Below are 27,332 nucleotides of genomic sequence, written 5' to 3'. Positions count from 1 at the left end.
ATGATTGGGGCAGATTTGATGGGGTGTCCAGTGCACAGGGGCACAGCCCAGCCCCTGCTCTGCTGGTCAAGCGGGTCTCTGGCAGGAGCCTGGCTGTGAGAGGACACCGCTGTGTGCCAGCCCTGCACACACACACTGTTCAGCTGTACAACGGTGTTTCATATGTAGGTCACTTTCTTGGGCATGTTCTTGAGAGAATCTTTGTAAGAAGAACTAAACCTTCATTCTCTGCCCTAAGGAGACCACCTTTCTACCTGGAAAGGCTGTTGTGAGGCCAGCTCTGTCACAGCAGTGCCCATTGCCTGTCCCTGCCTGCGCCCACAGCACTGACACACAGCAGGACGGTGACCAAGCTGCCAGAGCACTCAGGCCTTGCACCAACACCAGGGATGAGAAGGAGAGTGTGGGAGTGGAACCAGAACAGCTCTGGAAGAACAAGCGCTGCTGCTCCCTGGCAGGGCTGCCATGAGAGAGCTCTTTTCCCCTCCTCTCATGAACACAGGAACCATCCCTGGAGCTCTAAAAATGGGCTTGCAGGAAGAATATAGTGATAAACAAGTCACTAAAGAACCTTTTATTTTGTTTAGAGACAAGGAGAGCATGGCTTCTCATTTACACAGCCAACAGTTATAAAAGAAAATCCAATAGTGAATTAGAAATGGAATGACAACATTATCACAATAAGAAAGCAACTAATAAAATCAAAAAATCCAGATGACAGGCTGGACCTGTAATTAGTTACATTAAAATGCCTGTGTAGAACCAGATGGGTAATTTATTGCTTTAGAAAATACTAGGATATGAGTTTCCACAGGGCATCCTTGAGCTCCTGGTTCCTCATGCTGTAGATGAGGGGGTTCACTGCTGGAGGCACCACTGAGTACAGAACAGACACCACCAGGTCCAGGGATGGGGAAGAAGTGGAGGGGGGCTTCAGGTTGGCAAACATGATACTGCTGAGGAACAGGGAGACCACGGCCAGGTGAGGGAGGCAGGTGGAAAAGGCTTTGTGCCGTCCCTGCTCAGAGGGGATCCTCAGCACGGCCCTCAAGATCTGCACATAGGACAGGATGATGAAAACAAAACACATGAAAACTAAACAGGCAGTGACCACAATAAGCCCAAGTTCCCTGAGGTAGGAGTGTGAGCAGGAGAGCTTGAGGATCTGGGGGATTTCACAGAAGAACTGGCCCAGGGCATTGCCCTTGCACAGGGGCAGTGAAAATGTATTGGCCGTGTGCAGCAGAGCATTGAGAAACCCAGTGGCCCAGGCAGCTGCTGCCATGTGGACACAAGCTCTGCTGCCCAGGAGGGTCCCGTAGTGCAGGGGTTTGCAGATGGCAACGTAGCGGTCGTAGGACATGACGGTGAGAAGAAAATACTCTGAACCAAGCAAGAAACAAAAAGAGAAGACCTGGGCAGCACATCCTGCATAGGAAATGACCCTGGAATCCCACAGAGAGTTGGCCATGGACAATGGTAGAGATACAGCCCAGGTCGAGGAGGGCGAGGTTGGGCAGGAAGAAGTACATGGGGGTGTGGAGGTGCTGGTCCCAGGCTATGGTGGTGATGATGAGGCCGTTGCCCAGGAGGGCAGCCAGGTAGATGCCCAGGAAGAGCCAGAAGTGCAAGAGCTGCAGCTCCCGTGTGTCTGTGAACGGCAGGAGGAGGAACTGGGTGATGGAGCTGCTGTTGGACATTGGCTGCCTGTGGGCATGAGGACCTGTTATAGGAGGAAAAGACAGTGACAGGTTAGGGGTGACTTCTCTGAGGAAAATAAACATGCTGTTTCTCATGGAAAACCTCCTCCCTGATGGAAGGACGTTTCAGCCAATTCTGTTTCTACCAACTGAAAAAAACAGTTCATCACAGCTTAAAATGCAGCTTAGGCATCTAGATACTATGAACACACCTCTGGGTCAAGACCCCCTGTGTTGGTGTCAGAACAAAAACTGACCCACACTCCCACCCCAACCCCAGAGAGCAAGAGCACCAGCAACAGGTGGAGAAGCAGGGAAGAACACTGCAGTGCTACCAGAAAATAAAGCAAGGACAGAAAGGCAGACGGGCATGCTGTGGAACCTTCTCCTGACCCGGCTGTGCTGCTGCCACTCACATAATGACACTGTGGAGCAAGTACTTTTAGCACCTTTTTTGAGTACCACGTTCCAGGAACCCTTCACCTGGAGGTCCAGCTGCTGAGGTGGAGACTCGTGACCTGGACCCCATGGCTTTGGGGCAGAGGGTCTGCTGGGGAGGAGAGGAGACCAGGGGTTGCACTGGGAAATGTGTCTGCACTGCGGGTGATTGCAGGGGGTTCCTAAATCCCGTCCCTGGCATATCTGGTAGGAGCTCCTTCTCCCTGCCCACGTCTGTACTGCCTGCAGCTGTGTGTCTGTCCCTGGTCTGCTCCCTGTCAGTGTCACAGACCCCGTCCCACCCACTGTGTGCTCAGCTCTGTCCTGCTCACACCTCCTGGCACTGCCCAGGGGCAGCTCTGTGTGTGCAGGGGCTCAGGAGCAGCTCAGACCAGTCCTAACGAGAACTGGGGTCTCAGTGTCTGCTCCAAAGAGAGAAATAAATCCCCATCTCCCACTGCACACCCAGATGAGCAAGAGTGGAAACCTGAAAGCACAGACTCCTTCCCTTGCAGCTGTTCCTGTCTCAATGTTGTTGTTCAGAAGGACCCTCTGCCATGTCTGTGGGGGGATCTGGAGCTCTGAGCAGCCCTGACCCACACAGCCCCCTTCAAGCCCACAAGCTCCCTGCCTGCCCTGCCGGGGGTCGCTCCTTCCACCCACAGCTGCTGCCATGGGATCTCCCGGGCAGGCTGAGCGCTGACCCTGGCAGGCGGCAGAGTCCCTGCCCGGCACAGCCCTGGGGTGCAGGGACCCTGCTCTGCAGGACAGCCCTGGGCACCCCTGGGTGCTCACCCGGCTTCACAGCTGTTCAACATGGCCTGACAAGAGCCGCGTCCCTACAGATCCCACAAGCTGTGCCTGTGCCAGTTTCAGGAGATGCCTCCAGCAGCTACAGCTGCACTGCCCTGCACCCAGAGACTTACCATGGTGAGGGCTGCAAAGGTTTCTCCTCCAGTGAGCTCTCAGTCATCCTCCCAGTCCTGACCACCTTTAATCTCTCTCTGCCTTGCTCGTCTCCCGAGATCCCCAGGCAGAGCCCTCAGCCCTGCTGCGTGTGCAGAGGAGCTGCTCCTGGGCAGAGCTGTCTCTCTGCAGCGCTGCCGCTGCCATGAGCTCCCTGTGTCCCAGGAGCCCAGCCCAGCTCAGCAGCACAGGAGCAGCCCAAGGCGCTTTAATGACCCCTCTGGTGGGTTTGGTGCTGAGTCCATGGACCTCAGACCCTGGAGGAAGTTGGAGAAACCTCCCAAGAAGTCAAAGTCAGAATCAAACTCCAAAGTTTCTTGTAATGTTAATTGGTCCCACTAAGGGACACAACTGAGAATCTGTCTCAGGGTCTGGACAGCAGAAAACTGGAGGCAGTGATGATAGGCAAGGAAAAGCAAAGTAAAGGTCTCTCTGATGATCAGTAAACTTGGATGTGTTTCATTAACCAAAGGGCCAAGCCTTGACTCCCCTTTAGAAATCAGGTCCTGTCCCTCCCACGTTGCCCAGGGCCCTTCCTGGGACAGTGTGATGTGGGGCTGTGCAAGGCCAAGGGCAGGACTATGGTCCCACACCTCCCAGGTTCCTGCCTGGGGACAAGGAGCCATGAGGCCCCTGTGCTGGAAGGACAAGGTGTCTCCTCACAGGCATCAGAGGTGCAGACAACAGCCAGAGCCAAGGGGAGAAGGAGCTCATGTCTGGTCTGGCTTTCAGCCTCTTTCCATCCCGTGATCATCTCCACGACAGCCTGTCCTGTGCTGTGGCATCCCCTGCACCTCTGTCCCTGCAGGCTGGAGACATCCCCCCTGCTGCCCCACCTTGCTCTTGTCTGAGCATCTTCCTTCCTTTGCTGAGATCTCTCCATCCTCCCCAGCTGGTCCTTGAAGCACAAAGCCTTGGGCTGATGCAGACTCCCTCTGCTGACCTGCTCCCCCACAGCACTGCCCTTCCATCACATTCCTTTCTGCTCATGTCCAGCCTGGACCTCCCCAGCTGCACTTTGGGCCATTATTTCTTTCTCAAGCTCTTTCCCACTACGCAGAAAACCTCCACCATCTCTGAAACCGCCCTTCAAGCACTCTCAGGCTACTCCTGCACTGCTGCAGCCTCCCCAGCGCTGCTGGGCCAAAGCAGCCCAGGTCCCTCAGCACCCCACACCATGTGCACAAGGTGCTGAACCTGCCTTGGCACAGCCCTGCACTCTCCAGTTCCTCCCTGCTGCTCCAAACTGGGAAGCCGCACACTGGCACACACCCGTGTGTGTGGGTCACACCAGTGCTGAACCGAATGGGATGAGAACTGCAGGTGTCTGGGTCCCCACGCTCCTCCTCATGCAGCCCCGTGTGCAGCTGCCTTGTTCATGGTGAGCGTGCACCACGGGCTGGTGTGGGGACCTTGTAGTGCCCAGGCCCTTCTCCTCAGGGTCACTGCTCAGCGTGTCAGGTCCTGCTCTGTCCTGATGGATGGGGTTGTTCTCCTGCCCCAATACAGAACTGGTCACTTCCCTTTTTAAATCTTTAGAGCTTTGTGATGGGTGAACACCAGATTTTCTCAAGGTCTGCACTCTCCCTTGACTGAAGCTCCATTTGTTCAGCTCATAATGTTTGCATGCAGACGGCTTATCCTGATAAGGGTGTCTCTCCCAAGATACCAGGATGTGGAGTTGAAGGGCACTACAAATACCATCTCCTGCAGAAACTGTGGGGCCTTGGGCGTCTGATACTCATAATGTCAGAGGTCTGGACTTTGAGGGGAAGTTTCCCTTCATATGAGAGAGCAGCAGGAATGCGTGGAGCTCTGCCTGGGGACAGACAATGTCAGCTGAAGGTTGAGGAGTCAGCATGAGAGGGCAGAACAACATGGGCAATGTTGTGGTGACTGGACATCAGGACTCACTGATGAGGAAGAGGAATGAGATGAGGCCTCCTTCAGACAAATGAAAGAAGCCTCATGTTTCCAGGCCATGTCCTCGTGGCAGATCTGAGATATCCCAATATCTGCAAGATACCGGCCATCCAGGAGGGTTTGGAGCTCATTGACAACATCTTCCTGACACGGGTGACTGAGGAGTCAGTGGGGTGAGGTGCCCTGTGGGACTTCACACTTACAAACCAGAAAGAGTTGGTCAGGATGGAACAGTCAGGGATGGAAAGTGGAGCTGAGGCTCCTGGGAGATGAGAACAAGGCCAAGAGCAGGATTTCAGGAGAGCAAGCTTTGGCCTGCTGAGGGACCTGCTTGGGTCCTATGGGATATGACCTTGGTGTCTGCAGTGCTTTTCTCTCCCAGTTCCTCCCTCCTCTCTCCCACCTGCTGTTGTGCAGCGTTTTTTACCCTTTCTCAAATACAATATCCCAGAGGTGCTGCCAGCATCACTGAGTGGCTCAGGTTTGGCAAGGAGTGGGTCCATCATGGAGCAGCTGAAATCGGCTCTGTCTGACATTGGTCAAACTCCTGTTGTTTTCCCGGAGAGGTGACAACTGTAGCACACCCACACTCACCCCCAGTTCCAAGAGTTTGTCATGTAAACCCAATAGAGAGTGACAATGTGTTGGGTGTTACAAACTACATGATCATGTAGAAGAAATGGACAAGATCTTCTGTCAGCAACTCAAGGAGGAAGTCACCAGTCAATGAGCAGGTTCCTATGGGGAACTGTAATTGCTCTGACCTTAACTGGCCTGGCAAAGTGGCAAGTGCCATCAGTCCAAAGGATCTTGGGTTAACTGCTTAACGTGTCTGCATTGTGGGCCAATGAGAGTGATGCTCAACTGGATCTGGAACTGGGAAACAAGGAATAGCTGGTGAGGGATGTGAACATCAGTGTCCACCTTGGCTGTTGTGACCAGGACACAGGGGGGTCCCAGGCACCAGAGGGGAGGGAGGAAGGCCAGCAGCAGAGCACAGGCTGGTGGGCTCCAGAGGAGAAGACTTGGACATACTGGGGGATGGTGGGCAAAATGGTGCCATGGAAGTAGATCTGAAGGGTGAAGGAGCTCAGGAAATCTGATAATCCTTACAGGACATCCTGCTCTAAGAACTAGAATGATCTCTCCAAGTACCCATGAACAGAAGCATTTATCTCATGAGGCTGCTTCTCTGAACTGATGGAGCTCCAGGGCACAAAGGCAGCACACAGGAGGTGGGAGCAGGGGGAGCTGCAAAGGAGGAATTTAGAAACCTTGTCCATGGATGTGGGGATGATGCCAAAGCTGCCCTGGACTTGATACCTGCACAGGAATGGCAGCAAGATGAGCTGACAGAGCTTCACTTGCAGTAAGAGAATAGACATGGTGAACGTGGGCCTGCTGATGAACTTCATAAGAGTAGAATCAGACAGGACTGAGGTTCTTCATGGCTTCTTTGCCTCCATCTTCACCACCAAGGTCTCCTGGGCCTTTGTTCCTGAAGGCAGGAGTCTGGAGAACACCCAGCAGTGGATGGGGCTCAAGTCAGGGGTGACCTGAGCAAACTCAGACACCGTTACAGAACAGGAGATGGGTCACTTGACCAGCTCCTGAACACAAGTATCGCTGTGCTGTGGCACCTGAGATTGCCAGGAACACCCACCTCTTGGTCCAGAGGAGTGTGATTCCTCTTGAGGTATCCTGGATTATCTCCTCATGCACATGGTGTTTTAGGCAACCCATTTTGTGACATATTCAGTCTTTATCAGGAGATGCTCCACACCAATATGAACTAGAGGCTGCTGATGCCACCTGTTCTGGAAAGGGAGGGAAGGGCGAGCAGGGAAGGAAATAGAAGATATTTGGCTTTCTTGCTATTTATTTTAGAAATGCTCTCTGTTTGGCTATTCCTGAAATTTCTCTAATCATCCACACCAGACTTGAAGCCTTTAGAAAAATGCTGCACAGAGCCTTGGCTTGTAAGAGCATTTTAGATGTTAATGAGCCCTCTGGTGCCATGATCCTGAACTGCAGCTACTGAAACAATGAACAAACTTCTAATGAAGTGAAAGGCAGAAGCGAACCCCAAGTTTCTGAGGGTGTTTGGGACCCCATGAAGGGCCATCACTGACACAGCTGTGAAGGAAACAACCAGTGCAGGTCCCTGTCCCTGGAGGCTGCTGAAGGAAAGACTTGGAGACACTGGTTCCAGGTGGTGAGGGCCATGTGGAGGTGGCTCTGGTGCCATGTCAGCCCTTGATGCTTGTTCACCACCAGAATGGCTGAGCCCTGACCCCTGGGACCTGGTAGATCTTTCTCCAATGTTTTTCAAGGCTTTTCCTGTGGTCAGTGTGGGTGTTTTGTGTTTTGGGGATGGGTTTTATGTCAAGTGCGGAGCAGACACTGAGACCCCAGTTCTCAATAGGACTTGTCTGAGCTGCTCCTGAGCCCCTGCACACACAGAGCTGCCCCTGGGCAGTGCCAGGAGGTGTGAGCAGAACAGAGCTGAGCACACAGCGGGTGGGACGGGGTCTGTGACACTGACAGGGAGCAGACCAGGGACAGAGACACAGCTGCAGGCAGCACAGACATGGGCAGGGAGAGTTAACTGCTACCAGAAATGCTGGGGATGGGATTTAGGAACCTCTCTCACATGCTCTCGATTGCAGACACATTTCGCAGTGCAACCCCTGGTCTCCTCTCCTCCCCAGCAGACCCTCTGCCCCAAAGCCATGGGGTCCAGGTCACGAGTCTCCACCTCAGCAGCTGGACCTCCAGGTGAAGGGTTCCTGGAACGGGGTACACAAAAAAGGTGCTAAAAGTACTTGCTCTCCAGTGTCATCATGTGAGTGGCAGCAGCACAGCCTGGTAAGGAGAAGGTTCCACAGCATGCCCGTCTGCCTTTCTGTCCTTGCTTTATTTTCTGGTAGCACTGCAGTGTCCTTCCCTGTTTCTCCACCTGTCCCTGGTGCTCTTGCTCTCTGGGGTTGGGGTGGGAGTGTGGGTCACTTCTTGTTCTGATACCAACTCAGGGGGTCTTGCCCCAGATGTGCGTTCATGAAAACGAGATGCCCAAGCTGCATTTTAAACTGTGATGAGCTGTTTTTCTCAGCTGGTAGGAAGAGAGAATGAGCTGAAACATCCTTCTATTAGGCAAGAGGTTTTCATTGAGAAACAGCATGTTTATTTTCCCCAGAGAAGTCCCCTCTAATTTGTCACTGCCTTTTCTTCCTTGCACAGGTCCTCATACCCACAGGCAGCCAATGTCCAACAGCAGCTCCATCACCCAGTTCCTCCTCCTGCCGTTCACAGACACACGGCAGCTGCAGCTCTTGCACTTCTGGCTCTTCCTGGGCATCTACCTGGCTGCCCTCCTGGGCAACGGCCTCATCATCACCACCATAGCCTGGGACCAGCACCTCCACACCCCCATGTACTTCTTCCTGCTCAACCTCACCCTCCTCGACCTGGGCTCCATCTCCACCATTGTCCCCAAGTCCATGGCCAACTCTCTGTGGGATTCCAGGGTCATTTCCTATGCAGGATGTGCTGCCCAGGTCTTCTTTGTATTTTTCTTGCTTGGTGCAGAGTGTTCCCTTCTCACCATCATGTCGTACGACCGCTACGTTGCCATCTGCAAACCCCTGCACTACGGGACCCTCCTGGGCAGCAGAGCTTGTGTCCACATGGCAGCAGCTGCCTGGGCCACTGGGTTTCTCAATGCTCTGCTGCACACGGCCAATACATTTTCACTGCCCCTGTGCAAGGGCAATGCCCTGGGCCAGTTCTTCTGTGAAATCCCCCAGATCCTCAAGCTCTCCTGCTCACACTCCTACCTCAGGGAACTTGGGCTTCTTGTGGTCAGTGTCTGCTTAGCATTTGGCTGTTTTGTGTTCATTGTGGTGTCCTATGTGCAGATCTTGAGGGTCGTGCTGAGGATCCCCTCTGAGCAGGGACGGCACAAAGCCTTTTCCACCTGCCTCCCTCACCTGGCCGTGGTCTCCCTGTTCCTCAGCACTATCATGTTTGCCCACCTGAAGACCCCCTCCACGTCTTCCCCATCCCTGGACCTGGTGGTGTCTGTTCTGTACTCGGTGGTGCCTCCAGCAGTGAACCCCCTCATCTACAGCATGAGGAACAAGGAGCTCAAGGATGCCCTCTGGAAACTCATATCTTATTGTTTTGTAAAGCAATAAATTGCCCATCTGGTTCTACATAGGCGTTTTAATGTAGCTAATTACAGGTCCAGCCTGTCATCTGTATTTTTTGTTGTTATTAGTTGTTTTCTTATGTTGTCATGCCCTTTCTAATTCACTGTTGGCTTTTTTTTTATAGCTGTTGGCTGTGTAAACGAGAAGCTGTGCTCTCCTTATCTCTAAACAAAATAAAAGTCTCTTTGGTGACTTGTTTTTCACTATATCCTTCCTGCAAGGCCATTTTTAGAGCTCCAGGGATGGTTCCTGTGTTCATGAGAGGAGGGGAAAAGAGTCCAGCGTGGCAGCCCTGCCAGGGAGCAGCAGCGCTTGTTCTTCCAGAGCTGTTCTGGTTCCACTCCCACACTCTCCTTCTCATCCCTTGTGTTGGTGCAAGGCCTGAGTGCTCTGGCAGCTTGGTCACCGTCCTGCTGTGTGTCAGTGCTGTGAGCGCAGGCAGGGACAGGCAATGGGCACTGCTGTGACAGAGCTGGCCTCGCAACAGCCTTTCCAGATAGAAAGGTGATCTCCTCAGGGCAATACACGATGGTTTATACCTTCAAGCATATCCTTACGATAGTGTCCCACAGATTCAAACACCAGTGTATAGATAAACAGTGTGTGTGTGCAGGGCTGGCACACAGCAGTGTCCTCTCACAGCCAGGCTCCTGCCAGAGACCTGCAGGACCAGCAGAGCAGGGGCTGGGCTGTGCCCCTGTGCACTGGACACCCCATCAAATCTGCCCCAATCATCATGGACTAATCCCTCACAGCCTTCATTTCCAGCCCGGACCTCTCGCCCCAGTTCAGAGAGGTTCTTTGTCCTTACCTGTAAAGACACTGAATGAGTAGGTCAGATGTCCATGTTTGCATTGTACAGATGAGATGTGGGTGTGAACATCATGTATGTGAGGTGAGATGAACCGAAGTGAGCGCCAATGCTGTCAGGTATTCAGGGGTGCCATTTTGCACCTGGGACACGTCAACCCTGTCTGTACATACAGACTGGGAGATGAGATGCTGCAGAGCAGCTCTGCAGAGAGGGATCTGAGGGTCTGGTCAACAGCAAGTTGAACATGAGCCACCAGTGTCCCTGGAGCCAAGAGGGACCGTGTCCTGGGTGCAGCCAGCACAGCACGGCCAGCCGGGCAGGGAGGGGATTGTCCCACTCTGCTCTGTGCTGGGGTGGCCTCACCTGCAGCATTCACTGTGTGCAGGGATGGGGACACAGGGTAAAAGAAGATAAAGCTACTGGAGAGTGCCCAAAAGAGGCTACAAATTTGTTGAAGGGTTTGGAGGAAAAGCCGTATTAGGAGCAGCTGAAGTCCCTGGGTTTGCTCAGGCTGGAGAAGATGTGATTGAGGGCAGAGCTCATGGGGCTGCAGGTTCCTCAGAAGGGAGCTGAGCTCTTCTCTCTTGTCTCTGGTGACCAATGACAGAACCCAAGGGAACGGCATGAAGATGTGCCGGGGTCAGACATGAGGAAAAGGTTCTTCCCCCAGAGGTGCTGGACACTGAACAGGCTCCCCAGGGAGGTGTCACAGCCCCAACCTGACCGTGTTCAAGAAGAGACTGGACAACGTTCTCAGACACACCGGGTGAACTGTGGGGTGTCCTGTGTAAGGACAGGAGTTGGACTCCATGGTCCTTGTGGGGCCCTTCCAGCTCAGGACATTGTATGATTCTATGAAGGCCTGTGGGACAGACAGCGTCCCGAGGTCATTTTACATTGGGAGGAACCTCACATGGAAACTAAATGCAGCACTGGGCTGTGCTTCCTTTAACCAATGTCCCCGTGTCCATTCCCCATAACGTGGGACATCTCAGATGAGTGCAGAGCAGGGTGACACACCACAGGGCTGAGGTGCCTCCCTCAGGAGGCCAGAGGGACACTGTGACTCCTGCCTCTGTGTGTGAAAGGAACAGACTCTGTCTCTGAGCATCCCTGGGTGCATAAAGAATCCATGAGGCCAGCTCAGACATGGATGCCTGACAGACACTGACATTTCTGTGTGTGACTCCAGGAACAAACCCCACTGGCCCTGGCAGATCTATCTCACCTGCTCCTGTTTGCTACACCATCCTTACCCATGACTCTGGATTGTGGTCTCAAACATGCCAGAGCCATCAGAGAGGTCCTGAGGTCCTTGGAAAAGGCAGTTGTCAAACCTGCCTTCAAGAAGGGCAGGAATGAGAATTGTCAGAATTACAGGCTACTCAGCCCAGCTCCATCCCTGGGAAGGGAATGGGACAAGTCTTCCTGCAGCCATGTCCAGACACTTGGAAAACAAGGAAGGGATTGCTGAACCCAAATGTGCAGGGAAAGAAGGGCACGTTGTGCACATGGAAATTCGCAAGGTGTCAGACATGGTTTCCCGTGGTGTCCTTATAATGCGATTGGTGCCCTCTGGGCTGAAGAAGTGGATGTTTGGTGTGAAGTTGGCTGGATGATGAAGCCCAAATGTCACCAGTGGTACAAAGTGCCCACAGAGCCAGTTACCAGTGGGATCCCTCAGGGACCAGCACTTGGGCCAACACTGTTGAACGTCTCTGTTCTCCCCCTGTATGATGTGACACAGTGAACCTTCAGCTCCTTAGTGGATGGTGCAAGGCTGGGCAGAGGCCTTGGACAAGCTCACCTGGGTCACCCTGCCCTGAGCAGGACAGTGAGACAAGATGATGTTCACACCTGAGTTGCTCTGTGATTCCAGGAATCTTTCCCTTGGAAACGTTTTGGAAGAAGGAAGAGGTGGAGGAACAAGAAAATAAAAATACAGGCAGAGGAGGAGACCTCAAAGGTGTCAAATAAACAGAGCAGTTCTGTGAAGAATGTTTCTCTGCTCAAACTGTTAGCAGGAAATCTATAACCAGCTCCCCAAACTCCCTGTTCTGCTCATTGGCCCCTGGGATTTCCAGCACATTTCTTTACATCAGATTCTGCACTGAAGTTTGCACTGATTGTTACAGCTTCTTCGCAGGATTGCTTCATGTTTCCTTAGAGAACTGGATGTAAACAGGCACCGGGGAATTTTTAATTAGAGGAAACAACAAAGGAAAAAAAAAAAGAAAACACAATAGAACTTAATGATGTTTCTCAGTTCTGTGGTTAAATTAAGTAGTTTCCAGCGAGGTCCAATCCCATAATTGAAGAGTTGCCTGTAGGGAGTAGGAGAGCAACTGCTGAAAGACTTGACCTGCCTGAAGCTCAAAGCAGAGTGAGAGCTGAGAGGCTCTGAATGAGCCAAGAGTGAGAGGTGAAGAACCTCTGGGGAGCGATGGAAAGTGCGAATGTCCAGACAGGCTTCTGAAGAGATGAGTTCAGACACGGGGAGCTGGGTAAGGACAGGTGGAAACTCCTGGATGTGCAGGGGATTAAATACACGTAGTGATAGACAGAGTTCTGGCACTGCAAGCACAGGGAAAGGCCAACGTTTCATCTCCCACAGTCCGCACACATTCTGAAAATTCATATTTTGGCAGGATAGAAATTCCACAGACATTTTATTGGAAAAATTGAATTATTTCATCTGATCAAAAAAAGAGTGTGGGTTTTTTTGTTCTTTTTGTTGTTGGTTTAGTTTGGTTTTCAAGTTTTGAGGGGAATTCTCAGGTTTTTGGGCTGAGCTCCATGGTCTCACTATAAGCACCCAGTGCAAACCTCGAGAGGCCCCGTGTACCTGAGGTGTTTGCCTGGGACTGGCAGGTATCAGACCAGACTGATAGAGCGATGGTGCTTTCATCATTTACAATTACTATTCAACACTTGTGCATCTAATTAGATAATTTTCAGGACTGTAGGTGAAGAGGCAGATATGTGAAGAACACTTAGAAGATGTGATAGAAGAATATTCCAATTGATAATAGAGAATCATAGAATTATTTCAGTTGGAAGAGACCCTCAGGACCATGAATTCCAACTACAACCTAAATCTAGAACTAAACCGTGTCCCTAAGAACCTCGTCTAAACATCTTATAAACCCCTGCAGGAATGGTGACTCCACCACTGCCCTGAGCTGCCTGTTCCAATGCCTGACAACCCTTTCCAGGAAGAATTTTTTTGTAATATCCAATCTAAAACTCCCCTGGCATAATTTGGGGCCATTTCCTCTTGTCCTATCACTTGCTACTTGGGAGAAGAGACCAACGCTCTCCATGTTCAACCTCCTTTCAGGCAGTTTGGACAGCGAGAAGGTCTCCCCTCAGCCTCCTGTTCTCCAGGCTGAACCCACCAGTTCCCTCAACCGCTCCTCATCACACTTGTGCTCCAGACCCTCACCAGCTCCATTCCCTCCTCTGCACTCTCTCTAGTGCCTCAATGTCCTTCTTATGATGAAGGGCCCAAAACTGAACACAGGATTCAAGATGCGACCTCATCAGCGCTGAGAACAGTGGCACAATGACGCTACTCCTGCTGGCCACACCATTGCTGATACAGGCCAGGATGCTGGTGGCCCTTTTGGCCATCTGGGCACACACAGGCTCATGTTCAGCTGCTGTCGATCAACACCCCCTGATCCCTTTCCACCAGGCAATGTTCCAGCCACTCTTCCCTGAGCCTGGGGTTGTTGTGACCCAAGTGCAGGACCCGGCCCTTGGTCTGGTCAAACCTCATACAAATGGCCTCAGCCCAATGATCCAGTGGGTCCAGATCCCCCTGCATGGCCTTCCCACCCTCCAGCAGATCAACACTCCCACCCAACCTGGTGTCATCTGCAAACTTAATGAGGGTGCACTCGATCCCCTCATCCACATCACTGATAAAGCTTAAATAGAACTGAGTCACATACTGAGCCCTGGGGACACCACTTGTGACCGGACGCCAACTGGATTTGGCTCTGTTCACCACAATTCTTTTGGTCCAGCCCTCCATCACACATATACCATCCAGGCCATGAGCTGCAGCTTCTCCAGGAGATGCTGTGGGACACGGTGTCAAAGGCTTTACTGCAGTCTAAGGACACAACACCCACAGCCCGTGTGGCGGATTCACTCCCCACGACAGACTTTCCCTCATCTGCTCAGCCGGTCACCTTGTCACAGAAGAAGATCAGGGTGGTCAAGCAGGACCTGCCTGTCATCCAGCCATGCTGATTGGGCCCGATTGCTCGTCTCGTGTGTGTGACCTCACAGTCCTTTGCCAGCCGTGTTCCTGCTGTTGGCCAATCCCCTGCAGAGGCAGAAGTGACCTCACAGTGCCCTCCACAGCCATTGGTTCCTACTGGATTATGAGTTCCTGAGACACAAGTGACCACATGGCATCGTACCCACCATCACCCTCCTTGTGGTCCAGTGTGTGAGCAGATCAAACTGAGCTGCTTTCATCAAATGTATCCGATAGATTTCCTGTCAAGGGTTTGAGTGGAGAAACGTTCCTCAGAGGAGCTGCTGTATTTACTCTGGGGCATTTTACATCTCTGCTTCTGCCTCTGATTTTTTCTTCTCCTTCCTCTGTCTATTCTGACGTGAAAGAGCTCTCCAAGGAAAAGATTCATGGAATCCTACAATAACGCAGGTTGGAAGAGACCCCTGAACACCATCTCTGTCCCACTGACATTTATGGCACCCCAAGGAATAGCTGATGGATTTGTGCTCACTTGGGTTCATCTCACCAGATGCACACAGTGGACATGCACATGATGTGTATGTTTACATCTCATCTGTACAATGAAAACAGGGACTTTTGACATAGTATTTCATAGAATCATAGAATGTCCTGAGATGTAAGGACCCACAAGGATCATGGAGTCCAACTCCTGTCCCTGCACAGGACACCCCACAGTTGACCCCATGTGTCTGAGGACGTTGTCCAATCTCTTCTTGATCACTGTCAGGTTGGGCCGTGACACCTCCCTGGGGAGCCTCTTCAGTGTCCAGCACCTCTGGGTGAAGAACCTTTTCCTCATGTCCCACTGACTCTCCCCTGGCACATCCTTCTTCCATTCCCTTGGTTTCTACCATTGGTCACCACAGAGAAGAGATCAGTACCTTCCCCTCCTTCTCCCCTTGTGAGGAAGCTGTAGCCACCATGAGGTCTCCTTTGAGTCTTTTCTTCAGCTCTGATGCTCAGAAACCCCTTGGTTTGTTTTCTGAAGCAGAAAGGAGACCCATGACCTCCAGGCAATGGGGAGGGGGATCCTGTCCCTCACACACGGCTCAGGGCTCTTCCTGGGACCGTGGATGTGGGTGTGCAAGGCCCAGGGAAGGACAACACTGGGACAACAACTTCCAGCTTCCCCATGGGGCTGCAAGGAGGCACCGAGGCCCCAGTGCCATGAGGACAACATGTCTTCTCCTGGGCCTCAGTGGCAGAGACAACTGCCATGGCCAAGGGGACAGAGACCTGGGTTCTGTGGGTCCCTTCCAGCCTTACAGCGCCCTTTGCCATCTCCACCACAGGCTGTTCCACACGGTGCTACCCCTGCCCCTTTTTCCCTGCAGGCTGCAGACACCCATCTCGCTTCCCCACCTGCTCTCACCCAGCATTTCTGCACCTTCACTGCTGTGTCTGCACCCTCACTGGCTGCTCTTTGGAACACAAACCATGGGCTGATCCAGCTCCCTCTGGGTCACCTCTTTCCCCTCAGCACTGCCCTTCCAGTGACATTTCTCCCTCCTCATATCCATTCCTCACCTTCCAAATAGACTTCTTTTTTCTCTTTCCTGCTTCTTCCCACTATCAAGAAAAGCTCGACCATCTCATAAACTGCCCTTCATGCAGGGAACCCAACCCGTTAGGCTTCTTGTGGTCTTTTACCTGACCAGAGAGAAGTAACCTCCCCATGATCTTCTAAATCCCATGAGTGCTGCTGGCCTTTCAGCTTCTCTGACACACACGACCATGTCCCTGCTGATGTCCCGTCATGTTCTCAGGTGGGATGGACGTGACAACCTGTCTCTCTTCCTGGGTAAGACCTGTGGGCACTTGGGCAGAGGTTCTTTCCCAGCCATGTCCCTGCTGCTGGGCTGGCACCTCCAGACACAGAACTGACCCCACTGTCCCCTTCACAGCCACAGGATTCCGCCTGGATTATGAGTGTCTGAGACACAACTGACCTCATAATACCGAACCCATCCATCCCCTCACCCATAGCCCAGGGCCTGACCAGATAATAGTGTGCTTGTTGTATCAAATTAAACAAATGTATTTCCCTCTAAATGTTTGAGTGGAGAAACTTTCTTTGCAGTAACTCTTGGTTTTATGTTGACATAATTTCTATTTCCTCTTCTGCCTCTCTTTTTTTTTCTTTTCTGCAGATATTCTATATTCAAAAACGTGTCCAGGGGAAAGATTTGTTGAATCTTAGAGTCAGTCAGGTTTGAAGAGAGCCCTGAACATCTTGTTTCACTCTCCTTCCCAAAGCAGGGTGACCAGATGAGATTCTTCAAGGTCTTCGCTCAGGTTTGCGTCAATTCCATCGCAGCACAGGAGGGAGAGTAAAGACCTTCAGCAGTTTTGGCCCAAACGCTGGTCATTGGGGGATGACACACTAACTGCACAGAGGACACTGCATCGCAGATGATATTTGGGCTTGATGTTTCAGTGAACTTCCTACCAAGCATCCACTTCTTCAGCCCAAACAGCATCAATTGGGCTATAAGGACACCACGAGAGACCATGTCCAAGGCTTGGCACAATTTCATACACACAACATGCCTGTCTTTCCCCTGCCCAGTTTGGTTCACAAGTCTCTTTCTTGTCCTTCAAGTGCCTGCAGATGGCTGCAGGAGGACTTGTCCCATCACCTTCCCAGGGACAGAGACAAGCTGACCAGCCTGTGATTCTCCCCATTCTCCTTCCTGCCTTTCTTGAAGATGGGTTTGACGGATGCCAGGACCTCCTCGATTGCACTGTCATTTTGAAAACACAATCCAGAATCACAGGGCAACTGAGGTGAATCTCACTGGGTCAGTGGGGTTTGTTCCCAGAGTCACACACAGAAATGTCAGGGTTGTGCCAGGTGTCCATAACTCAGTTGGCTTTGTGGACTCTCAGCTGAGGCAGAATCATAGAATCATAGAATACTCTCATAGGAAGAGAGCCTTGGGATCATTGAGTCCAACCACAGCCCAGCTCTCGCACTAAATCACGTCCTTGAGAACCTTGTCTAAATACCTTTAAACCTCTCCAGGGGTGGTGACTCCCCCACTGCCCTGGGCAGCCTGTTCCAATGCCTGACAACCCTTTCGAGGAAATATTTTTTCCTAATATCCGATGTAAACCTCCCCTGGTGGAAATTGTGGACATTTCCTCTTGTCCTATCACTTGCTGCTTGGGAGAAGAGACCAAGACCCGCCATATTCCAACCTCCTATCAGGCAGTTGTGGACAGTGAGAAGGTCTCCCCTCAACCTCCTGTTCTCCAGGCTGAACAGCCCCAGCTCCCTCAGCCGCTCCTCATCACACTTGTGCTCCAGCCCCTCAGCAGCTTTGTCGCCTCCTCTGCACTCTCTCTAGTGCTTCAATGCCCTTCTTAAGATGAGGGGCCCCAAACTGAACACTGGATTCAAGGTGCAGCTTCACCAGTGCCGAGCACAGTGGCACAATCACTTCTCTAGTCCTGCTGGCCACACTATTCCTGATACAAGCCAGGATGCTTGTGGCCTTTTTGGCCACCTGGAAACATTCTGGCTCATATTCAGCCAGCTATCGCTCAACACGCGCACATCCCTTTCCACCAGGCAGCTTTACAGCCACTCCTCCCTGAGCCTCTAGCCCTGCCTGGGGTTGTTGTGACCCAAGTGCAGGACCCAGCACTTGGCCTTGTTAAGCCTCAGCCAATAGGCCTCAGCCCCATGATCCAGCATGTCCAGATCCTTAGGCATGGCCATCCTCATGTCCCACGTCATGAGGAATGGACATGGGGACCTCAGTTCAAGGCAGCACATCCTAGTGCTGTATTCAGGCCTTCATGGAACATGCAAGAATAGCTGATGGTGTCTGTACTGAGTCGGGTTCATCTTATGTACATGATATGCATGCTCATATCTCATCCATACAGTGGAAACATTGGCTTCTGACTCATTCAGTGTCCTTGTGTTGAGGGATGAACAACCTCTCTCAGCTGGGGTGAAGGGCCAGTGCAGGAAAAGGTGGTTTTGAAGGGCTGGTCTGTGGTGACTGTGCTAGGCCAGTTTCCCCAGGTTGTCCCATGAACATGGGCACACACCAGCCCCTGCTCTGCTGGTGCTTCAGGGCTCTCCCAGGAGGCCTGGCTGGGAGGGGACACTGCTGTGTGCCAGCCCTGCACACTCACACACTTCAGCTGTTCACCGGTATTTTCTTCTCTGGGGCATTTGCCAGTTCAGCCCTCCCACCCCCTCCTGAATTGTGCCACCCCCCTGCCTGCGTTGCTCTCTGATTCCAGGAATCTTTCCCTTGGAAAGGTTTTGGAAGAAGGAAGAGGTGGAGGAACAAGAAAATAAAAATACAGGCAGAGGAGGAGACCTAAAAGGTGCCAAATAAACAGAGCAGTTCTGTGAAGAATGTGGCTCTACTCAAACTGTTAGCAGGAAATCTATAACCAGCTCCCCAAACTCCCTGTTCTGCTCATTGGCCCCTGGGATTTACAGCACATTTCTTTACATCAGATTCTGCACTGAAGTTTGCACTGATTGTTACAGCTTCTTCGCAGGATTGCTTCATGTTTCCTTAGAGAACTGGATGTAAACAGGCACCGGGGAATTTTTAATTAGAGGAAACAAAAAGGAAAAAAAAAAAGAAAACACAATAGAACTTAATTATGTTTCTCAGTTCTGTGGTTAAATTAAGTAGTTTCCAGCGAGGTCCATTGCCATAATTGAAGAGTTGCCTGTAGGGAGTAGGAGAGCAACTGCTGAAAGACTTGACCTGCCTGAAGCTCAAAGCAGAGTGAGAGCTGAGAGGCTCTGAATGAGCCGAGAGTGAGAGGTGAAGAACCTCTGGGGAGCCATGGAAAGTGCAAATGTCCAGACAGGCTTCTGAAGAGATGAGTTCAGACACGGGGAGCTGGGTAAGGACAGGTGGAAACTCCTGGATGTGCAGGGGATTAAATACACGTAGTGATAGACAGAGTCCTGGCACTGCAAGCACAGGGAAAGGCCAACGTTTCATCTCCCACAGTCTGTACACATTCTGAAAATTTGTATTTTGGCAGGATAGAAATTCCGCAGACATTTTATTGGAAAAATGGAATTATTTCACCTGATGAAAAAAAGATTGTGGGATTTTTTGTTCTTTTTGTTGTTTTTGGTTTGGTTTTCAGTTTTGAGGGGAATTCTCAAGTTTTCGGGCTGAGCTCCATGGTCTCTCTATAAGCATTCAGTGCAAACCTCGAGAGGCCCCGTGTACCTGAGGTGTTTGCCTGGGACTGGCAGATATCAGACCAGACTGATAGAGCGATGGTGCTTTCATCATTTACAATTAGTATTCAACACTTGTGCATCTAATTAGATAAGTGTCAGGACTGTAGGTGAAGAGGCAGATATGTGAAGAGCACTTAGAAGATGTGGTAGAAGAATATTCTAGTTGATAATAGAGAATCATAGAATTATTTCAGTTGGAAGAGACCCTCAGGACCATCGAGTCCAACCACAACCTAAATCTAACACTGAACCGTGTTTCTAAGAACCTCTTCTAAATGCCTTAAAAACACCTACAGAGATGGTGACTCCACCACTGCCATGGGAAGCCGGTTCCACCACATGACAATGCTTTCTAGGAAGAATTGTTTTCCTAATATCCAATCTAAACCTCCCCTGGCATAACTTGGGGCCATTTCCTCTTGTCCTATCACTTGCTACTTGGGAGAAGAGACCAACACCCTCCATGTTCAACCTCCTCTCAGGCAGTTGTGGACAGCGAGAAGGTCTCCCCTCAGCCTCCTGTTCTCCAGGCTGAACCCACCAGTTCCCTCACCTGCTCCTCATCACACTTGTGCTCCAGACCCACACCAGCTCCGTTCCCTCCTCTGCACTCTCTCTGGTGCCTCAATGTCCTTCTTATGATAAAGGGCCCAAACCTGAACACAGGATTCAAGATGCGACCTCATCAGCACTGAGAACAGTGGAACAATCACGCTACTCCTGCTGGCCACACCATTGCTGATACAAGCCAGGATGCTGGTGGCCTTTTTGGCCACCTGGGCACACACAGGCTCATGTTCAGCTGCTGTCGATCAACACCCCCTGATCCCTTTCCACCAGGCAATGTTCCAGCCACTCTTCCCTGAGCCTGGGGTTGTTGTGACCCAAGTGCAGGACCCGGCCCTTGGTCTGGTCAAACCTCATACAAATGGCCTCAGCCCAATGATCCAGTGGGTCCAGATCCCCCTGCATGGCCTTCCCACCCTCCAGCAGATCAACACTCCCACCCAACCTGGTGTCATCTGCAAACTTAATGAGGGTGCACTCGATCCCCTCATCCACATCACTGATAAAGCTTAAATACAACTGAGTCAAATATGGAGCCCTGGGGACACCATTTGTGACTGGACGCCAACTGGATTTGGTTCTGTTCACCACAATTCTTTTGGTCCAGCCCTCCATCGCACATACACCATCCAGGCCATGAGCTGCAGCTTCTCCAGGAGATGCTGTGGGACACGGTGTCAAAGGCTTTACTGCAGTCTAAGGACACAACACCCACAGCCCGTGTGGCGGATTCACTCCCCACGACAGACTTTCCCTCATCTGCTCAGCCGGTCACCTTGTCACAGAAGAGATCAGGGTGGTCAAGCAGGACCTGCCTTTCATCCAGCCATGCTGATTGGGCCCGATTGCTCGTCTCGTCTGTGTGACCTCACAGTACTTTCCCAGCCCTGTTCCTTCTGTTGGCCAATCCCCTGCAGAGGCAGAAGTGACCTCACAGTCCCCTCCACAGCCATTGGTTCCTACTGGATTATGAGTTCCTGAGACACAAGTGACCACACGACATCGTACCCACCATCACCCTCCTTGTGGTCCAGTGTGTGAGCAGATCAAACTAAGCTGCTTTCATCAAATGTATCTGATAGATTTCCTATCAAGGGTTTGAGTGGAGAAACGTTCCTCAGAGGAGCTGCTGTATTTACTTTGGGACATTTTACATCTCTGCTTCTGCCTCTTCATTTTTTTCTCTTCTTCCTCTGTCTATTCTGACATGAAAGAGCTCTCCAAGGAAAAGATTCATGGAATCCTACAATAACACAGGTTGGAAGAGACCCCTGAAGACCATCTTAGTCCCACTGGCTTTTATGGCACCCCAAGGAATAGCTGATGGCATTTGTGCTCACTTGGGTTCAACTCACCACATGCACACACTGGACATGCACATGATGTGTATGTTTACATCTCATCTGGACAACGGAAACATGGACTTTTGACCTAGTATTTCATACAATCATAGAATGTCCTGAGTTGGAAGGGACCCACAAGGATCACAAAGTCCAACTCCTGTCCCTGCACAGGACACCCCACAGGTCACCTCGTGTGTCTGCGGACGTTGTCCAATCTCTTCTTGAACACTGGGGCCGTGACACCTCCCTGGGGAGCCTGTTCAGTGTCCAGCACCTCTGGGTGAAGAACCTCTCCATCATGTCCAACCTGACCCTCCACTGGCACATGCTTCTTCCATTCCCTCGGGTTCTACCATTGGTCACCACAGAGAAGAGATCAGTACCTTCCCCTCCTTCTCCCCTTGTGAGGAAGCTGTAGCCACCATGAGGTCTCCTTTGAGTCTTTTCTTCAGCTCTGATGCTCAGAAACCCCTTGGTTTGTTTTCTGAAGCAGAAAGGAGGAGCCATGACCTCCAGGCAATGGGAAGGGGGATCCTGTCCCTCACACACGGCTCAGGGCTCTTCCTGGGACCGTGGGATGTGGGTGTGCAAGGCCCAGGGAAGGACAACACTGGGACAACAACTTCCAGCTTCCCCATGGGGCTGCAAGGAGGCACCGAGGCCCCAGTGCCATGAGGACAACATGTCTTCTCCTGGGCCTCAGTGGCAGAGACAACTGCTCTGGCCAAGGGGACACAGACCTGGGTTCTGTGGGTCCCTTCCAGCCTTACAGCGCCCTTTGCCATCTCCACCACAGGCTGTTCTACACGGTGCTACCCCTGCCCCTCTTTCCCTGCAGGCTGCAGACACCCATCTCGCTTCCCCACCTGCTCTCACCCCAGCATTTCTGCACCTTCACTGCTGTGTCTGCACCCTCACTGGCTGCTCTTTGGAACACAAACCATGGGCTGATCCAGCTCCCTCTGGGTCACCTCTTGCTCCACAGCACTGCTCTTCCAGTGACATTTTTAACTCCTGATAACCAGTCTCCACTTCCCCATCTGCACTTAGTGGCTTTGTTTTTTTTTCTCTGCTGCTTTTTCCCACTACGTGAGAAAGCTTTACCACCTCAGAAACTGCCCATCAAGCAGAGATCCCAACCTGTTATTCTTCTAGTCGTCTTGCAGTTGACCAGAGAGAAGTAACCTCACCATGATCTCCTAAATCCCATGAGTGCTGCTGGCCTTTCAGCTTCTCTGATACACACGACCATGTCCCTGCTGCTGTCCCACCATGTTCTCAGGTGGGATGGATGTGACAACCTGTCTCCAAGATCTCTTCCTGGGTAGGATCTGTCATATTTAGGCTGAGGTTCTTTCCCAGCCATGTCCCTGCTGCTGGGCTGTCACCTCCAGACACAGAACTGACCTCACTGTCCCCTTCACAGCCACAGGATTCTGACTGGATTATGAGTGTCCGAGACACAACTGAACTCATAATACCATAACTATCCATCACCTTTTTTATGGCCCAGGACCTGATCAGGTAAAAGTATACTTGTTTTATCAAATTTATCAAATATATTCCCTACTAGAGATTTGAGTTGAAAAACACTCTTCAGAGGAACTGCTGGTTTTTGTTGACAACATTTAGAACTCCTTTTCTGTCTTTTATTCTTTTTCTTCTTCCTCTGCCTATTCTGCCTTCAAAATCCTCTCAAAGGGAAAGATTCACTGAATTGCAGAATAACTTCAGGTTTGAAGAGAGCCCTTGTCTCACTTGTCTCACTGTTCTGCTCCAGGCAGGGTTAACCAGGCGAGGTTGTTCAAGGGTTCCTCACAACTATGCATCATCCACAGAGAAGCTGAAAGTGCACTCGTCACATCATACAGATGGAGAATAAAGATGTTTAACAGTGCTGGTCCAAGTGCTGGTCACTGAGGGATGCTACTAGTAACTGGCTGCACGGAGGGCTTTGTACCGCTGATGACATTTGGCTTAATTGTCCAGCCAACTTCCCACCCAGCTTCCAATTCTCCAGCCCAGAGATCACTGATCTGGCTACTAGGACACCAAGGAACACCATGTCTGTGACCCTGCAAAATTCCGGGTATGGCGGCAGGTTGACCAGCTGTTAATTCTCCTTCATGCTTTTCATGCAGATGGGTTCGATATCTGCCTTTTCCAAAGACCTCGGAAACCCTTTTACCACTTTGTCTTACATTTGAGAGCACAACCCAGAATCACAGGCAAGGGTGACAGAGCAGACAGGAGCACTTGCAATGAGCCTGTCCCAGCAGCTGAGATGAATCTCACTGGGCCACCGAGGTTTGTTCCTGGAGTCACACACAGAAATGCCAGGGTTCTATCAGGCATCCAGATCTGAGTTGGTCTCAGGACTCCTTGTGCACCCAGGGATGCTCAGAGACAGAATCTGTCCCTTTTACACACAGAGGCAGGAGTCACATTGTCCCTCTGGCCTCTTGTTGCCACTCCAAAGGGGTGGGAGACACCTCAGCTATGGTGAGTCACCCTGCTCTGCACTAATCTGAGATGTCCTACATCATGAGGAATGGACACGGGGAGCTCAATTAAGGAAGCACAAGCCAGTGCTGCATTCAGGCAGTTTCCCGCGGGGTGTTACTTCCAACAGGAAGTGACCTCAGGACTTTGTGTGTGCCACAGGTTTTCATGGAACCCCAAGGAACAGTTGATGGTGTTTGTGCATACTCGTGTTCATGTCACCTCACATACATGATGTGCATGCTCACATCTCATCTGTACAAAGCAACACAGACTGCTGAACTATTCATTGAGTGTCCATCCATGTATGGAAGAACAGATTCTCTGGGTGAAAGGCCAGTATTGAAAATGGTGGTTGTGAGGGGCCAGTCCAGGTGATTGACCTGAGGCTCCTTCCCTGGGGTGTCCAGTGCACAGGGGCACAGCCCAGCCCCTGCTCTGCTGGTCCTGCAGGTCTCTGGCAGGAGCCTGGCTGTGAGAGGACACTGCTGTGTGCCAGCCCTGCACACACACACTGTTCAGCTGCACACCGGTGTTTCATCTGTGAGTGACTTTTGTAGGAATATGCTTGAGAGAAACTTTGCAAGAAGATATAAACCATCATGCACTGCCCTGAGGAGATCACCTTTCCATCTGGAAAGGCTGTTGTGAGGCCAGCTCTGTCACAGCAGTGCCCATTGCCTGTCCCTGCCTGCGCTCACAGCACTGACACACAGCAGGACGGTGACCAAGCTGCCAGAGCACTCAGGCCTTGCGCCAACACCAGGGATGAGAAGGAGAGTGTGGAGTGGAACCAGAACAGCTCTGGAAGAACAAGCGCTGCTGCTCCCTGGCAGGGCTGCCAGGATGGACTCTTTTCTTCTCCTTCCATCACAGAAACTGTTCCTGCAGATCCAAAAGGCCTTGCAGGAAGGATATAGTGAAGGACATAGTGATACAGTGTCACTACAGAACCCTTTATTTTGTTTAAATACACACAGATCATGGCTCCTCATTTACACAACCAGTGGTTATAAAATAAAAGCAGACAGTGATTTAGATTTATTGCTTCAGAAAACACTAAGATATGAGTTTCCACAGGGCATCCTTGAGCTCCTGGTTCCTCATGCTGTAGATGAGGGGGTTCACTGCTGGAGGAACCACTGAGTACAGAACAGACACCACCAGGTCCAGGGATGGGGAGGAGATGGAGGGGGGCTTCAGGTTGGCAAAAATGGCAGTGCTGACAAACAAGGAGACCACGGCCAGGTGAGGGAGGCAGGTGGAAAAGGCTTTGTGCCGTCCCTGCTCAGAGGGGATCCTCAGCACGGCCCTCAAGATCTGCACATAGGACACCACAATGAACACAAAACAAATAAAAGCTAAACAGGCACTGACCACAAGAAGCCCAAGTTCCCTGAGGTAGGAGTGTGAGCAGGAGAGCTTGAGGATCTGGGGGATTTCGCAGAAGAACTGGCCCAGGGCATTGCCCTTGCACAGGGGCAGTGAAAATGTATTGGCCGTGTGCAGCAGAGCATTGAGAAACCCAGTGGCCCAGGCAGCTGCTGCCATGTGGACACAAGCTCTGCTGCCCAGGAGGGTCCCGTAGTGCAGGGGTTTGCAGATGGCAACGTAGCGGTCGTAGGACATGACTGTGAGAAGATAAAACTCTGCTGTGATCAAGAAGAGAAACAAAAAGAGCTGTGTCGCACATCCCAAGTATGAGATGGCCCTGGAATCCCAGAGGGAATTTGCCATGGACTTGGGGAGAATGGTAGAGATGGTGCCCATGTCAAAGAGGGCGAGGTTGAGCAGGAAGAAGTACATGGGGGTGTGGAGGTGCTGGTCCCAGCCTATGGTGGTGATGATGAGGCCGTTGCCCAGGAGGGCAGCCAGGTAGATGCCCAGGAAGAGCCAGAAGTGCAAGAGCTGCAGCTCCTGTGTGTCTGTGAACGGCAGGAGGAGGAACTGGGTGATGGAGCTGCTGTTGGACATTGGCTGCCTGTGGGCATGAGGACCTGTGCAAGGAGAAAAGACAGTGACAAGTTACGGGACATTTCTCTGAGCAAAATCAAAGCCATTTCCCACACACCCTCCCCTGCTCCATACCCCTTGTCCTTTTCCAGACCTTCCCTCAGCTCCCTGTCTGAGCCCTGGGTGGTGCTGGCTGGAGGTGCAGTGAGGAGCAGGGCCTGTGCCCGCTGATGCTGAGGAGTCAGCCCTGCTCTGCAGCAGTGGGGTCATGGGAACAGGGGGCAGGGGCCAGTCCTGGGGTTCAGCTTTGTCACATGAAGCTGCTCCTGGTCCAGAAACACCTGTCAGCATCTGCACTCCCAGGGATAAGGAAATGAGATGGCTTGAGAGGTTTGGGGTTTTTTACAGCTCCTTCTCCCCTCCCACCCTGGGGAATGTTCTTGGATGTCAGAAACCAGCAGCATTTCTGCTGCATGCAGGGGGAACAGAGCGAGTCCTGCGAGACCAGAGGATGCCTGTGGGTCAGTGCAGAGTGAGGGCAGCTGCTCTGTCCCTCTGTCTTGCTCCAGCTGCCCTGGGCTGGCACCTTTCTGAGATGGGGGCTGATCACACTCCCATGTCACCCTGAAAAGCCACCAGGCACTGCTGAGAGCAGAGGAATCCACCTCAGACCATGACAGGTCTCACCCTTCCCTAAGGTCTCAGCACCCAACGTTTAGCCCAGGACACACACAGCTCATTCCCCAGCCCCACAGACTGCATTGCCCACAGCCCACAGGTCAGAGCAAAGCTGGGACACGTGTGCCCATGGACACACCTTCAGGAAAGGACCCACAAGATCAGGCTGTGACTCTGCAGCTGAAACTGCCATCCCCAGAGACCCTGACAGCAAGAACAAGATCCCAACAGCAGTGACCCAGAGCAGGGGAGCAAGAAGGAAAATGCGGTGAGGGTGTGTGTGAGAGAGGCCAGGGCAGAGGCAGCCGGGCACTCAGACAGCGTCACCCTTCCCCAGCTGTGCAGCACCTCCCAGACACCAACACTGCCGGGCAGCTGCTCTCAGCCCCTGTGCTCTGCAGAGGAACTGGAGCTCTGGCTGCACAGGAGCTGCTTCATGCCTTGGAGCCCCCGGCCCTGAGGGCAGAGGCTTTGCTGGGTGGGACAGGAGGCCAGGGGGCTGCTCACAGGAGGGATCTGCACTGCGGGGGGTCACAGGGACTTTTCTCTCTTCTCCCTCCCATAACCATTCCGGGTTTGGTTTCCTCTCATTTCTGATCATTTCCCTGCTGCCTGGAGATTCTCCCCTGGGAGGTGTTTCCCTGTCCATGTCTCTTCCCTGTCAGTGCTCACAGACCATCCCACCCTCTGTGCCCTCCCACTGGCCCTACAGATCCTGCCTGTTCACA

At 51.9% G+C, this 27,332-nt stretch overlaps 1 protein-coding gene across 1 annotated transcript; it reads right to left on the bottom strand.

Annotated features, from left to right (window-relative positions):
- Positions 1-793: 793 nt before the first annotated feature.
- Positions 794-25,857, bottom strand: LOC135577801 (olfactory receptor 14A16-like; the record flags this gene model as incomplete). Its single annotated transcript, XM_065047922.1, has 2 exons — positions 794-1,054; positions 25,105-25,857. Coding segments are annotated over 2 exons (1,014 nt in total), but the record flags the coding sequence as incomplete, so codon positions are not given.
- Between the last annotated feature and the right edge of the window lie 1,475 nt (positions 25,858-27,332).

The sequence above is a fragment of the Columba livia genome, unplaced genomic scaffold (genome assembly GCF_036013475.1).
Source record: "Columba livia isolate bColLiv1 breed racing homer unplaced genomic scaffold, bColLiv1.pat.W.v2 Scaffold_140, whole genome shotgun sequence".
NCBI classification, from domain to species: domain Eukaryota; kingdom Metazoa; phylum Chordata; class Aves; order Columbiformes; family Columbidae; genus Columba; species Columba livia.
The sequence above is the reverse complement of the archived record's forward strand: the minus strand, read 5'-3'. Positions and strand labels throughout refer to the sequence as shown.